The sequence below is a fragment of the Notolabrus celidotus genome, chromosome 22, assembly GCF_009762535.1.
Source record: "Notolabrus celidotus isolate fNotCel1 chromosome 22, fNotCel1.pri, whole genome shotgun sequence".
In the NCBI taxonomy this organism is placed as follows: domain Eukaryota; kingdom Metazoa; phylum Chordata; class Actinopteri; order Labriformes; family Labridae; genus Notolabrus; species Notolabrus celidotus.
The window spans coordinates 1,594,332-1,609,904 of NC_048293.1; the positions used below are offsets into that span (position 1 = coordinate 1,594,332).

At 41.8% G+C, this 15,573-nt stretch overlaps 1 protein-coding gene across 3 annotated transcripts in view; it reads left to right on the top strand.

Moving 5' to 3' along the window:
• Positions 1-15,099, top strand: part of esr2b (estrogen receptor 2b) — a 64,973-nt gene extending 49,874 nt beyond the window's left edge. For all 3 annotated transcript variants that reach the window (XM_034674266.1, XM_034674265.1, XM_034674267.1), the window contains 5 exons: positions 5,011-5,144; positions 9,835-10,018; positions 12,253-12,591; positions 14,538-14,657; positions 14,967-15,099. In XM_034674266.1, coding sequence (XP_034530157.1) covers positions 5,011-5,144; positions 9,835-10,018; positions 12,253-12,591; positions 14,538-14,657; positions 14,967-15,036 — 847 coding nt within the window. In that variant the 3' untranslated portion in view covers positions 15,037-15,099. The remainder of the gene's footprint in view (positions 1-5,010; positions 5,145-9,834; positions 10,019-12,252; positions 12,592-14,537; positions 14,658-14,966) is intronic.
• The last annotated feature ends 474 nt before the right edge of the window (positions 15,100-15,573 follow it).

A 15,573-nucleotide genomic window follows, 5' to 3' on the forward strand; every position in this document is an offset into this window, starting at 1 on the left:
ACGCCCACCTCCTCTCCCTACCACCTGACACCACGCACCGAACCTTGGGGGACAGAGCTTTCTCTGTCGCCGCCCCCCACCCTCTGGAACGCCTTACCACTTAACATTCAAAACTGCCCCAACCTGTCCACCTTCAAATCACTCACCAAAACCCTCCTGTTTAGAATTGCTTTTAACGTATGATTGCGTCTAAATGTATTTTATTCATGTTCTTATTATTATGTTGTTTATATGATGTTTTTATCCTTTGTGCAGCGTCTTTGAGTTTTCAGAAAAGCGCTTTATAAATAAAATGTATTATTAATATTATTATTATAAGAATAAAAATAAAACTTAGTTAAAAGCAAGACTAAAAAGGTCGGTCTTGAGTTTGCTTTTAGAAATATTTAAGCTCTGGGCAGCCCTCAGATCCCCAGGCAGGGTGTTCCACAGACGTGAGCCACGATAATAAAAAGCTGCCTCACCGTGAGTCTTAGTTTTTACGTTTGGTACAATTAAAAGTCCACTACCTGAAGATCTGAGGGCTCTCACTGTCTCATATGATAAAAGCAAATCTGATAAATAAGAAGGACCAAGTCGATTAAGAGATTTAAAAACCAATAAAACAATCTTAAAATCTATTCTAAAAGATAAACACACATTTGGTGCTTGAGTAAGAATTTGAGCCATGCAGATCATGAATATGGTATTCAGTCCAAATATGTGTTTATGGTAATGAAGGAACATCCATCACTCAGTGCAACAGTATGGCTTATTGATGTGTGTTTAGTGTTTAGTACTCTATGGAAATATCTATCAGGCTTTAGTGAAACACAATACTTGTTAGTAGAATCCATTTATTTCAGATTTGGTCTTCTTGGAGCAGATTTTGTTGTTCAGTCACAAATGATAGAATAATAAAAGCAGATGAAGGCAGAAGAAACAGGACTGACTTGAGTCTTTATCTCTGTACTGGTGGGTTGAGTTTACTGTTTGACCTTTTTGCCTCCACTACCAGGGAAACTATCACTATAGGCTTAGGTTAACCTTGATGTGTTTTCATAACACAGTCTTATTTGTCTCCGCTGAGTGATCCCTGTTAGAAAACATCCTGGATGCAAATCCAGCAATTCACTCAAAGAGAGGCTGCAACAAAGCTGGAGAGCAGAGTCATGCTCCAGTGTTGTTTCTTTATTTGACTCTTATCTCAACATGTGAGGCTTTCTGTCTCTGTCACATAATGTCACTGCCTTCTTTTCATGTTTACATTATAACGTGTGTACAGACTCAGATCCTCATGAAAGACTCAAAGGGAGAGAGAGAGGTTGCCACATTGTAAATGACCTGGTGTGAAGCTGTGAGCCGTTGGTGTTTCAGACATAGACAGGGTTTCCACGCGTCTTGGAATACCTGGAAAACCTGGAAAACAGTGGACCAGTTTTCCAGCACTGGAAAACACCTGGAAAATGGGAGAAAAAGTCAAATGTCCTGGAAAGTTATTCCAAGATGACTGTGTGCGATCTAACAAGGTTAAAAAAACACATCCCCATTCAACATTTGTGGCCATTTTTGTCATTCAGATCTATTTAGATCATTTTATGCACTGATCCTCTGATTATTATTATTTATTTATTTCAGTCAGGCAGCTTCCAGAGTCCTTTGCTGGCTCTTTTGTTTTATTCTTAGCTAATTTTATATTTATTGAGAAAAGAGAAAGCTGAGATGAGAGTTGCCCATCATTTTTACTTGGTTGCACCAATAAAGTGAAGTGCTGTACATCTGTGGCTGCAATATTCTATTATCAATTTGCCATATTTTTTAAGCATGTAAGAGATGATTTCATTGATAGCCATAGACTACAAGTAGACTTCCACTGAGAGGAACATATTAGACTATTTAGGAACTAAATTAGGAACTCAATTTAGACTGTCACACCAGCTTGATCATCACTGAAAATGTCCTGGAAAATGATCTCTGGAGAAGAGTGGGAACCCTGCATAGAGGTTCAAATGTTTGTAAGAGAACTGATCAGCACTTGGGATTGTTTTGGGAAAAGATGTGAGCAGTTTCATAAAGGATGTTAAATCATTAGATTAAAAAAAAGTTCACATTGACAGTAACTCTTTTCTTTGTGCCAACTAATAAGCCTCAGCGGTTTATGATATATGATCACTCACCTGCCAACCAGGAAATTGCAGACGGTAGTACTTGGTATGGTGTCAAATGTCTTAAATCAAAACCTTGATCCTTACTGCTGAAACGTTCTCATCCCACTTCAAACAGAAGTCTTTCCACTGCACTGCTGCAGTTTTCACATCTCACTTTAAAGACATGTTAGTACTGGAAGCAGCTGCTGCTGGTACTAATGCATTCTGCAAATAAGACTTTCTTATTTGCCACTGCCTTCCTATCTTAGATTATTTTAACTCACTTTAAATTCAAATTTTAATGTCATTTTTAATATATTTCTAATTTTCCTTTTCTTTTCTGTTTTATTATATTTGTCATTTTAATTGTGTTCTTTTATGCTTGTCTGAATGTTTCCAATGCTTTTAATGTTTTAATGTAAAGCACAATGAGTTGACCTCGTGTATGCCTTGCCTTGCCTTGCCTTGCCTTGCCTTGCCTTGCCTTGCCTTGCCTTGCCTTGCCGCCTTGCCGCCTTGCCGCCTTGCCGCCTTGCCGCCTTGCCGCCTTGCCGCCTTGCAGCCTTGCAGCCTTGCAGCCTTGCAGCCTTGCAGCCTTGCAGCCTTGCAGCCTTGCAGCCTTGCCTTGCAGCCTTGCCTTGCAGCCTTGCCTTGCAGCCTTGCCTTGCAGCCTTGCAGCCTTGCCTTGCAGCCTTGCAGCCTTGCCTTGCAGCCTTGCAGCCTTGCCTTGCCTTGCCTTGCCTTGCCGAGGGAGGCATCGTGTCAGGTGACCTGTTATTCCTTGGCAGTCACATTCTACAGGTAGCTTTTACAACCTTCCTAGATTCAATCACAGTCTGATTAAATCTTTAATAAGACTATCTGATACAGATTAAATGTTAAAGCCAGGTGCTAATGTGGTCCTGGGTACATTAATGTAATACATCAAACCCTCTGCTTCTTCCATGTGGAGAGCTACAGATAGCCATAACCTGAAAGAGATGAATGTCCCCCTGGACACTTTTGAAATAATTGTATAGGTGAATATATAGAAGGGACAAGGATGTATAGATAATATGCTTGCTTGCTATGTAGGTACAGTCTCCTCCAAAAGTATTGGAACAATGATGGCAGCAGCAAAATGAACTCGGCAGTCTACAGAAACATTTTGTCTGACAATTTAAAGAAAGATGCAACCAAACTGATAAAGAGATCCTTCATCATGCAGCAAGATAATGACCCCAAACACACTGCAAAAACAACAAAGGAGTTCATCAGGGGCAAGAAGTGGAAGCTTTTAGACTGGCCAAGTCAATCTCCAGACTTAAACCCTGTAGAGCAGGGGTGTCAAACATACGGCCCGCGGGCCAAAACCGGCCCACCAGAGGTTCCAATCCGGCCCGCGAATGACTTCCCAAAATGAAAAAATTACAGAGAAGACATAAACTGCATTCAAGTTTCCACTGTCCTCTGGGGGTTAGTTACAATCATAGTGCTGATGGAGAGCACCTGATTAATGCAGGTGACAGGGAAACTTGTATACTTGGTGCGTTCGCAGCAGGTTTCAGTGCTTACAGAATATAATACTTGGCCCCAATTTGAGACTCATCATGGCGAAAAATACAAAAGCTGTTTTGCAAAAAGATAGTTCATTGAAAGTTAACATTTTCAGAATGTACTTGTACTTTTGTCCTTCTTTATAGGTTATTATGTTGTGATTTTACAGGTCCGTCCCACTTGAGATCAAATTAGACTGTATGTGGCCCCTGGACTGAAATTAGTTTGACACCTCTGCTGTAGAGCATGCATTTTACCTGCTAAAGGAGACCGAAGGGAGTAACCCCCCAAAACAAACAACAATTGAAAGAGGCTGCAGTGAAAGCCTGGAAAAGCATCACAAAAGAAGAATGCAAAAGTTTGGTGATGTCAATGGGTCACAGGCTTGATGCAGTTATTGCAAGCAAAGGATTTGCAACAAAATATGAAGTCTTATTCACTTTAATGTATTTTAAGTGTATCTGTTCCAATACTTTTGCTCACCTAAAAATGTGGTGATCCTTTACAAATAATGCTATCTTCTAAGTTGTGTATCAGATCCAGATGTAAACACCTGGAAATAAAAGGTGAAATGTTGATCTCTTGTCTCATGTTCATCTTTTGGTGTCAAACCTAAATTTTTCCAGTCTACAGCAAAAATAAGGGAATTGGCTTCACTGTTCCAATACATTTGGAGGGGACTGTATATAAAAAAATCTCACTCTTAGTCAGTCTTCTTTTGTCTCATCATCTCTGTTGCTGCTGTTTACAAGCCCCTTCCTTTTTTTAGTTCCTATCCTTTCACACTGGGAGGGCCTGTGTCCACTAACACTTTATTTCTCAGGCAGTGCCCATGTCCCAGTGTTCATTTTGGCAGCTATTTCAGATTCAATCTTAGTTTTTAATAAAAAGTTAGTTTTAGTCACATTTCAGTCTTTTATGCTCTCTATAGTTTCAGTCTAGTTTTAGTCGTTGACAAAGTTGATATCAGAAGTCCCGCCCCTTCTGCACTTTGATTGGTAAGTGATGGAGAAGTGACATTGATGAGTACTGCGATGTTCCAAAAGTTGAGCTATTTTAAACTGAGAGCTCTGTGAGTAAAGTGACAACAATCCTGACACACTGAACTGTTTTTGGGGTTTTATATTTTAAAAAAAGCGTTAATGCACACAGGCCCGCTCTCTTTATCTCTCTCTTCTTCGTTTCCAACTCCATTATTTTTTTTTGTCGGCCCAATTTTTCTACATTTCTCTGTCCTGAACTTTTGAACTCTTCTCTCTCAATGTTATCTCTCATTCTCCCTGTTTCACCCTCTCTCTCTCTCTCTCTCTCTCTCTCTCTCTCTCTCTGTGTCTCCCTGTCTCTGTAGGGAGGAGGGCCAGTGTGTGGAGGGCATCATGGAGATCTTCGACATGCTGCTGGCTGCCACCTCTCGGTTTCGTGAGCTGAAGCTGCAGAGGGAGGAGTACGTCTGTCTGAAGGCCATGATCCTCCTCAACTCCAGTGAGTCTCACGAACTAACACAGACAAACCAGAGTTCTCACTGTAGTCCTCCAGAGACGGATGAAAAAAATCTGGAACAAAGTGGGTCAATGACACCTGTCACATATTTCACCTGGTTAAACAAATCTGACTAGAGCAAATACCAGGCTAATTACCGCCACCTGCAAGCTAGTTCAGGCAGACAACTTGAACTGCGCTCATTCATACTGACACATCATCATCCTCCCTATCAGCTGATCTCAACATCCTCTCATTGGCGGTCTATTTAAGCTGCAAGTCTCCCTGTCTCTGCCTCTGCTTTGCAAGTGCTCCCGCTGTCCTGCTCAGCGCTGTGTGAAAACTTTGTACCCACCTCCTCCCCGGCATCCACCTGCGGACTCCGAGGGTGGTTAGTCATATCTCATTACTCCTAAATGTCTGCATTTAAATAAGCTAGGAGGAGTAATGAGGTTCAGAGCCCTTACACCAAACACAATACTGTATGCTGCAACAAACTTTATCATGAGGAAACGTGAGTTGTCTGACTGAAATGTCATAATGTAGGTTAAAGGGATGTTTGCTCACCTTAAAGTAAAAAAAAGAACCATAATAAGAATTAAAATTGTAGAAGAAAGGACTGTTCAGAACTAAATTCAGGTGGCACTGGTTTAGTGCTCCATCTCTGAAACACTTCATACATTTAGTTGATGTCTCATAATTCAGAGCAGGATTTTCAAAATAGTTCAGACTGCAATGTAAAAAGACAAAGTTCATGTGCTTCAAATATTTATTAAATACCCGGGGACAGGCTCCTGAAAAGAGGAAATGACAATGAAACACCTATAAAGCAGATATCACAAGTAAAACATTTTTAGTTAAAGCTGCTGTGAGGAACTTTTGTTTTGTATCGATTCTGGCGCCCCCTTGTGGACAAAGTGATACCTCTTATCTCTTGTCCTATACATGCAAAAGTAGTGTTTTCAACAAAAGCCTCATCCTGTTGTCTTCAACAGTCAACTTTATCAGGCAATGTGATTATTTTAAAGGCTGTTTCTGAAGCGAGATGTCCATCACCTGGTCTGACACCTACCCCCCTCAGGGCGGTTTCAGGCATTAAAAATTACAACAGAGAAGGTGTCAGTGTTGCTGCTGATTGTCTCGTTTGCTATTGAAGGTCATAAAGAGGCATCAGTATCATTTTCAGTCTGTTTCTCAGCCAGTTCAAAACTCCTCACAGGGCCTTTAAGAGTAAAAAAAAAGAAATTTGTACATTTTTGTAATTATTATTAAAGTTGATTTAACTATTCCTTAAATCAGGAATAAAAAAAGTATTTTTTATTGATTATTTTTATAATTTTTTTACTGGATTAACCTCCAAAAAAACATATTTTCTAGTGGCCCTAATCCTACCTGATAAACATTGTAAGCTATCATCCTTATTACATCTGGCAGACTGTCTTGTGATGTTACATGGTTGGCATGTTCAGTAATTGCAGACCTGATCGGTCTCATTGTCTGTACTAATGAAGGGGGTTCCCAAAGTGTGGGTCGGGACCAAGCGGCAACCTCCGGTCTAAAAATATGAGTCAATGAGGAAGTGTTAAAAGCTGCAGTTCATCAAGGATCCACTTGAGGCTGGCTCCAGAAGTACCAGAAGTCACATACACATGAATGGGAAAAAGCTGATCTTTGCAGCGTTAATAAACATGTTTACAGCCTGGTACAAAAGATGAGTGTAGTCTGGATAGCTCATTTCTTGATGTCCTCTCACTGTGAGGGGGGTGAATTTTTTTCTAACGCAGCAATTTCAAAGATATTGAGATTACTAGTCTTCCAATGAGAGGCACAGCTGACTGCAGGAACACTGCAGCTGTTGGCTAGGAGGCTCAAACTCCGCCTCTTTACGTCACACTGGCTCAACAGAAGTAATATGGCTGCTGCCGATTGGTCTCAAAACAGCTCTTCAGAAACAGATGGGTGACGTCACGGATACTACGTCCATATTTTTTACAGTCTATGGTCGGGACCCCCTGCCTGGGGGGTCGGGAGACACAAATAGGGTGTCATGAGATGTCTTCCAGCAAGTTTTTTTTTTAAGTTATCTAAAATTATAACATTGTATTCATTACAGTAAAAAATATGGACAGAAATAGAAGCTAAACTTGAAATAAAATCTTGAAAATAGAAAGTGTAATGAGTTTTCTGCCTTTCTTTGTTTCCAGATGACTCCTAAGTTTAGGGTTAGTGAACAGTTAATTATCAAAAGCATCAGTAGCAGCAGGTTCATTCATAACAGCACAGGAAACACATGCTCATAGAGGTAGGGTCCAGCTAAATGAAGACACTTTGAGGGACAGGGGGGGTTGCAAGTCTTTGGCACCTATATTTTGGGGGTCATGGGCTGAGTTGGGTACCCCTGTACTAATGGACTTCCAACAGTCCTAAAGAAGCTGACGTAGGCGGCGTCACAGAAACTCAACTTTAAAGGTGACATATCATGCAAAATGGACTTTTTAATGGTTCTCTACCTGAAATATGTTTCCCTGGCATGTCTACAAACCCCCCGAGAATGAAAAAAATCCTTTCTGCCCCTGTTCTGATTTCTCCACCTTTCTGTAAATGTGTGTGAAACGAGCCGTTTCAGACTTCAGTGTTTTTGTTACGTAACAACAATATCCGGTCTGTCACAGAGTCAGAGCTCAGAGCTTGTTCAGCCCATAGACTGTATAAAATAATACTGAATCCCCTCCTCTGTTTTTCATTCCCTGCACACATGTGTGCTAACAAGGAGCTTAGGAGGGAGGCATGCTAGTTGTAGGCTGTCTTAATAAACACAAAGGTCAGTTTTACTCCCCACGTCTGCAGATTTGAAGATCTAGTGGATGATTTTTATTTATCATGGAAAAGTGCTAGCGCTAGTTAGCATAGCCACATAGCTACAAGTCGTAGCTGTAGCTGTGTACCAAGACACACGTCTACATACTGACAAATAAAACAACAAGAAACACTAAATCTGTGACCATTCCTTCAGAAAGGTCCTGCTGCCTTTCTGGCAAAGGTCGGTTTTACTCCCCACATCTGCAGATTTGAAAATCTAGTGGATGATTTTTATTTATCATGGATAAGTGCTAGCGCTAATTAGCATAGCCACATAGCTATATGTTCATAGCTGTAGCTGTAGCTGTAGCTGTGTACCAAGACACTCGTCGACATACTGATAAATAAAACAACAAGAAACACTAAATCTGTGACCAATGGTTCAGAAAGGTCCTGCTGCAGGCGCCTCTCCGTCAGGATCAGATTCTGGATCAGATTCAGAGGGTTGAAGTAACGTGATCTCTGAGCAGCCGTGTATATACAGCCAACATGTAATCATTAGATCAACGTGCTGGAGAGCCAAGGCCACACCCACTTCCTGAGGGGGCGTGGTCAGAGAGAAAACAGAGTGTTCTGAGGAGGACTGAAGAAGAGGGTCTTTCAGGCAGACCAAAATCTGATTTCAAAGTGGTTTTTTGAGCATAAACTTTAAAGACGTGTTTTGGAGACCTCTTAGACCAATATATATTGATGAAAAAAGCGTGATATGTCACCTTTAAAGGACCCGAGGTCTGTAATATTTGTAGGTTTTAAATATTTGAAACAAATCCCCAACACCATGTTTAGCGTTCACAGTGTCATGAAACATCTTTGAGGATTGGCAGCCTCAGCGCTCGGCACACTCTCTGGTTTCTTTAAGTGTGCTAGTATTTCATAGATTGAAAGTTTAGCCTGACTCATGGTTTGACATTCTCACAATAAAAGCTGTTTTATTCTATTATCAGTGACCTTTTAACTGTACTCCAGGTTCCACTACACTAGTCTTTGGATGTAATTTCATTAAAAGTAATCCTCCCACAAAGTTGGATTGGCTGAACTTTCAGCTTGTTTAAAGAAGACTGTGTATGAAGTGACCTGTGGAGATGGACTTTATTGCTGCGCTGCCTTTGTTTTTAGCCTTTCATGTGATCCCAGCGGTCACAGTGTCCTCTCCCAGTCCCCCTCGTCACCCACCCATCACCACCAGCAGCAGCCACTGTAACAGGTCTCATCGAGGTGATCGACCTCTCTACGTGTACGCACACACAAATGCACACACACATACGCACAGGATCCGCTGCCAGACTCTGTTCTCTCTGTTGACTCTGCTTCGCTGCAGCTGGGGCGAAAAAAAGAACAAATTGTGAAAGAAGTGATCTGGAGTCTGAAAAGTCACAGAGAGGAATTTAGGATTTATGAAATAGACAAAGAGAACAGCAGGGCTTAGTTTGTCCTCCTGTGGAAAAGCTGGGTGGACAGTATGATGTATAGCTTCCTTTCTCTACTGTCCCCTATGGTAACATCTGGGACGCCCATCATGATGCTGATGTCATCAATGTCATGGTTCGAAATGCTAACTTTTAATTGAATGAGGATATTCATGCTCCCCTCTAATGACTTAGGGATTTTGACGCCACAGTTATTTCTCTATTGTATCTTCAACTTCAGGGTGCTCTCCATCAAGTTCACCTCTCCAGACTCCAGAGGAAGTGGTTTTAAGTTTCACATGCTGTTTGTTTGGTGTAATAAAGCATGTTAAGCAGCCTTAGTTGACAGCATACAATAATAAATAAAAGGCAGGTTGGCAGATGATTGGTCCTGCTCTGATGTGCGTCTGTTAAACCGTGTGTTTCAGATCTGTGTACGAGCTCCCCTCAGACAGACGAGGAGCTGGAGAGCAGGAACAAGCTGCTGCGTCTGCTGGACTCGGTGATTGATGCTCTCGTCTGGGCCATTTCCAAACTGGGCTTGTCGACCCAGCAGCAGACTCTGCGCCTCGGACACCTCACCATGCTGCTCTCCCACATCCGCCACGTCAGGTACGGCCCCCGAGACGGCAATAAAACAGGGACACCTCAGCAGAATCCAGAGAGGATGGAAAAACCACACTTTGTCAGAGTTGCTTTATGTCTGTGTTTTTTTTTATTAGTGGGTGAAATCAAATATACTTGTGAAGCTTTTGAAGCCAATGAACAAACTTTTATCAATAAGAGGGCTAATCTGATTGACTTTCAAGCTTAAAGCTCTGAGAAAATTTTGGTTTGAGATGATTTTGGCACCCCCTGTGGACAAAGTGGTCTTTGTTGATTTTCTCCAGTACATGTGTAAGAAGTGTTTCTTGACAGAATATCTCAACCTGCTCTCTTTTAAAGGTGACATATCATGCAAAATGGACTTTTTAATGGTTCTCTACCTGAAATATGTTTCCCTGGCATGTCTACAAACCCCCCGAGAATGAAAAGAATCCATTCTGCCCCTGTTCTGATTTCTACACCTTTCTGTAAATGTGTGCTGAAACCAGCCGTTTCAGACTTTACAGACTTTAGACTGTATAAAATACAACTCAACCCCTCCTCCGTTTTTCATTACCTGCACAAATGTGTGCTAACAAGGAGCTTAGGAGGGAGGCATGCTAGTTGTAGGCTGTCTTAATAAACACAAAGGTCGGTTTTACTCCCCACGTCTGCAGATTTGAAGATCTAGTGGATGATTTTTATTTACCATGGATAAGTGCTAGCGCTAGTTAGCATAGCCACATAGCTACATGTCGTAGCTGAAGCTGTATACCAAGACACACGTCTACATACTGACAAATAAAACAACAAGAAACACTAAATCTGTGACCAATCCTTCAGAAAGGTCCTGCTGCCTTTCTGGCAGAGGTCGGTTTTACTCCCCACGTCTGCAGATTTGAAGATCTAGTGGATGATTTTTATTTATCATGGAAAAGTGCTAGCGCTAGTTAGCATAGCTACATGTCGTAGCTGTAGCTGTAGCTGTAGCTGTAGCTGTAGCTGTAGCTGTAGCTGTAGCTGTAGCTGTAGCTGTAGCTGTAGCTGTGTACCAAGACACACGTCTACATACTGACAAATAAAACAACAAGAAACACTAAATCTGTGACCAATCCTTCAGAAAAGGTCCTGCTGCCTTTCTGGCAGAGGTCGGTTTTACTCCCCACGTCTGCAGATTTGAAGATCTAGTGGATGATTTTTATTTATCATGGATAAGTGCTAGCGCTAGTTAGCATAGCCACATAGCTACATGTTCGTAGCTGTGTACCAAGACACACGTCTACATACTGACAAATAAAACAACAAGAAACACTAAATCTGTGACCAATCCTTCAGAAAGGTCCTGCTATAGGCGCCTCTCCATCAGGATCAGATTCTGGATCAGATTCAGAGGGTTGAAGTAACGTGATCTCTGAGCAGCCGTGTATATTCAGCCAACATGTAAACATTAGATCAACGTGCTGGACAGCCGAGGCACATCCACTTCCTGGGGGGGCGTGGTCAGAGAGAAAACAGAGTGTTCTGAGGAGGACTGAAGAAGAGGGTTTTTCAGGCAGACCAAAATCTGATTTCAAAGTGTTTTTTTGAGCATAAACTTTAAAGACATGTTTTTGGGACCTCTTAGACCAATATATATTGATGAAAAAAAGCGTGATATGTCACCTTTAACAGTCAAACTTTACTGACTGTAGCAGCAGCGTGCCTTTAATCACTTGGTCTGACACCTAACCCCCTGCCAGTGGTTTCAGACATCAAAAAAAGCTGTGTGAAATGAATCAGAGTCTTGCTGATTTTCTTGTTTGCTTTAGTATGTCGTGAAAAGGGAACAGTCTTCATTTCTGTCCGTTTGTGACCGGCTAAGAAATCCTCACAGGAGCTTTAAGTTGTCAGATGACTCTCAATGTAGAGGATCATTCACTGATACTGCACAACAATACACCCTGATATTGATGTGTATTTTGGGACATTCAGCTTTTAATTATTTCAGATGGCTGTACTTGAGAGCTTAGCAAAGTATTCCACTTTAGAAGTCTGTATTGTAATAGGTTAGCAATGGGAGGTGACGCTCAAGTGATCAAATAGAACATCTGGGATACAGTGTAGTAGCACTCTCCTATCACTTCTCTCCACCCTCATGATAAGAAAGTGTAACCAAAAGCTTGACACCACATCAGAACTCTGTAAAGGTGATTCAGACTTGCTTTTCTCTTCAACATCTAGCACATGTGATTAACTTTTGGTCGTCTGCCTTCTCCGTCCAGTAACAAAGGCATGGACCATCTGTCCACCATGAAGAGGAAGAATGTGGTGCTGGTGTACGACCTCCTCCTAGAGATGCTAGACGCCAACACTTCAAGCAGCAGCAGCAGTCAATCATCGTCCTCACCAAGCTCGGACACGTACTCGGACCAGCATCAATACCCCCAACATCAGTCTCACCTGCAGCCGACCTCAGACCAGACCACAGCCGACCACAATCACGTGCCTGCACAGGGGCCAGCTGAAGGCCACATCCTGGACGAACAGCTGCACGCTCTGCCTCTTCAATCATCTCCTCCGTTTCACAGTCAGATGGTCGGCTGCCACATGGACAGAAATGAGTAAGTTACAAAAGTGGAGGAAAAGACTCAGATTTTTAAAGAAGTATGGTCAACAAGAGTATTTGATTTACAACTCTGGGCCAAGAACTCAACTATTTGACTTATAACAGGTCAGATAACAGGTACAAAAATAGGAAAAGAAAGGAAGGAGGAATTCATGAAGAAAGGAAAATACAACAGTTTTTAGGAGGGGAGAGAAGAGGGAAGAGGACAGAACAGAAAACTGAAACAATCAATCAATCAATCTTTATTTGTATAGCGCCAAATCACAACAAACATTATCTCAAGACGCTTTTACAAACATAGGAGGTCTAGACCACTCTATGTCAAATTATGAACAGAGACCCAACACCAAGACAGGGTAAGACTCAGTCTGACCCCACCTTAATCCATCATGAGCATTGCACATCGCAGTATTTAGCTAGTTACAGTGGAGAGGAAAAACTTCCTTTTAACAGGCAGAAACCTCGAGCAGAACCAGACTCATGTTAGACAGACATCAGCCTAGACTGAGTTGGGTCTGGAAAGAGGGATAGAGGGGAGTAAGAGAGAGAGGTGATAGTGATGAGACGAGTAGTAGAAGCTGTTGCCGCTGAAGTCCAGTACGTCTGTATCAGCTGGAGTCCAGATCGTCCACAGCAGGAGGACGTCTACGGCAGCTCAGAGGAATCTACGAGACAAGGGAGCTCAGGGACTCCAGAAAGGTCTATGGTTAGTAACTTTGATGGGACAGGCAGAGTTAAAGTAAGTGATGAAGGGGTTGGGGGGGAAGGGGGTGAGCTAGGATCCCAGTGTGTCAGTGTGCCAGTTCCCCCGGCATTCTAGGCCTATAGCAGCATAACAAAAGCTGGTCCAAGCCTGATCCAGCTCTAACTATAAGCTTTATCAAAAAGGAAAGTTTTAAGCCTACTCTTAAAAGTGTAGAGGGTGTCTGCCTCCCGGACCCTGACTGGTAGATGATTCCAAAGGAGAGGGGCCTGATAACTGAAGGTTCTACCTCCCATACTACTTTTAGAGATTTTAGGTACAACTAGCAAGCCTGCATGTTGGGAGCGTAGAGTTCTAGAGGGGTAATAGGGCACTATGAGCTCTTTAAGATACGAGGGTGCCTGATTTTTAAGGGCTTTGTAGGTTAAAAGAAGGATTTTAAATTCTATTCTGCATTTTATTGGGAGTCAGTGTAGAGAAGCTAACACTGGAGAGATGTGCTCCCTCTTCCTAGTTCTAGTCAGTACTCGAGCTGCAGCGTTTTGAACTAGCTGAAGAATCTTTAGAGACTTATTGGGGCAGCCTGATAAGAGGGAGTTACAGTAATCTAACCTGGAGGTAACAAATGCATGGACTAGTTTTTCTGCGTCGCTCTGAGATAGGAAGTGTCTAATTTTAGAAATATTGTACAAGTGAAAATAGGCTGACTTTGAGATTTGCTGAATTTGGGAGTTGAAGGATAAATCTTGATCAAATAGGACTCCTAGATTCCTAGCAGAGGTGCTGGATGCCAGACTAATGCCGTCTAAGGTACTTATATTATTAGAAAAAGTCTCTCTGAGGTGTTTGGGGCCAATAACAATCACTTCAGTTTTTCCTGAGTTTAGCAGTACGACATTTCTGGTCATCCAGGTCTTTATGTCTTTAAGACAAGCTTCTAATTTAGATAACTGATTGGTTTCTTCTGGTTTCACTGATAAATATAGCTGAGTGTCATCAGCATAAGAATGAAAATGTGGGTGTGGGTGGAAAGAAAAATGAAAGAAACCCAGGCAAGAAGGAAGGGAATAAGAAAGGGAGGAAGAACATGTGATGAGAGGAGAAGAGGACACAAGGAAAATAGAAAATTACTCCTAGGACATCAAAATTGTCCCTTCGACCTTGTGTAATATCTGATGTACTTACTGTTCTTTTGTAATCACCTAACCTCTGTCAACCCTCATTTCCTTTCCTCACAGTTACATCCATCAGCAGCAGTGGTCAATGGATACCGAGGATGCAGGTCCATCAATGGGCCCAACGCACTACATCATCCCTGATCGAGGTGTCATGGACACTGCTTTGGAGGCGACAGGACTGTAAGAGAAACTGAAACTGAACCTTTAAGGGTTTTTTTTCCGTCCCCCCAAAGATTGAGAAAAGAAAACAAAAAGAAAAGGATTAAAAAATATAAGTGCTGTTGTGAGGTAAAGTTTTCTTTCTCTTGTCGAGATGTTTTTAGTCTGAAAAAAGTCAAAATTGAATGTATATTTTGCGTGTTAATATTTCATGTGAATGTGCACTACAGTCGGTGTTCACGAGGACATCGCTGAACCTCTGCCAGTCAGTTTGAGCTCTCTTTTGATAAACTGTATTTGTATCTTTTTTCACCTCGGTGTAATATCCAGAACAAGCCATCTACAAGCCATCTGCAGTGACTTACAGAAAGATGCATGGGGTGGACACAGTAAGCATTGACTCTAAACAACGTTCCCACAGGGGTTAAAAGTCACAGAGGTTATAAAGGGCAGTGTTTCTCTACTACTATGGTGTTTATTTCCTTCACTTTGACTCTGTACTTTGGTGTTTTATCAGTGCCTGTTCACTTTAAAGGATTTTCTACTTTTGTGTCAGTGAAACAAAAAGCAGCAGTTTGTGGCCTTTTAACAAAATGACTGTTAATAGAAGCTTTCTTTTCTGTTCATCTGGTTAAACTAAGGCTGGATTTACACAAGTGGCACCAATCGTTTCTTAGTTTACACTTTGACCCTTTAAACCACTGAAGCTGATGAGAAGAAGGCTTTAGAATGGACTTCCTGTAAGGTCAATCAATCAATCAACCTTTATTTGTATAGCGCCAAATCACAACAAACGTTATCTCAAGACTCTTTTACAAACATAGGAGGTCTAGAACACTCTATGTCAAATTATGAACAGAGACCCAACACCAAGACAGGGTAAGACTCAGTCTGACCCCACCTTAATCCACCATGAGCATTACACCTCACAGTATTT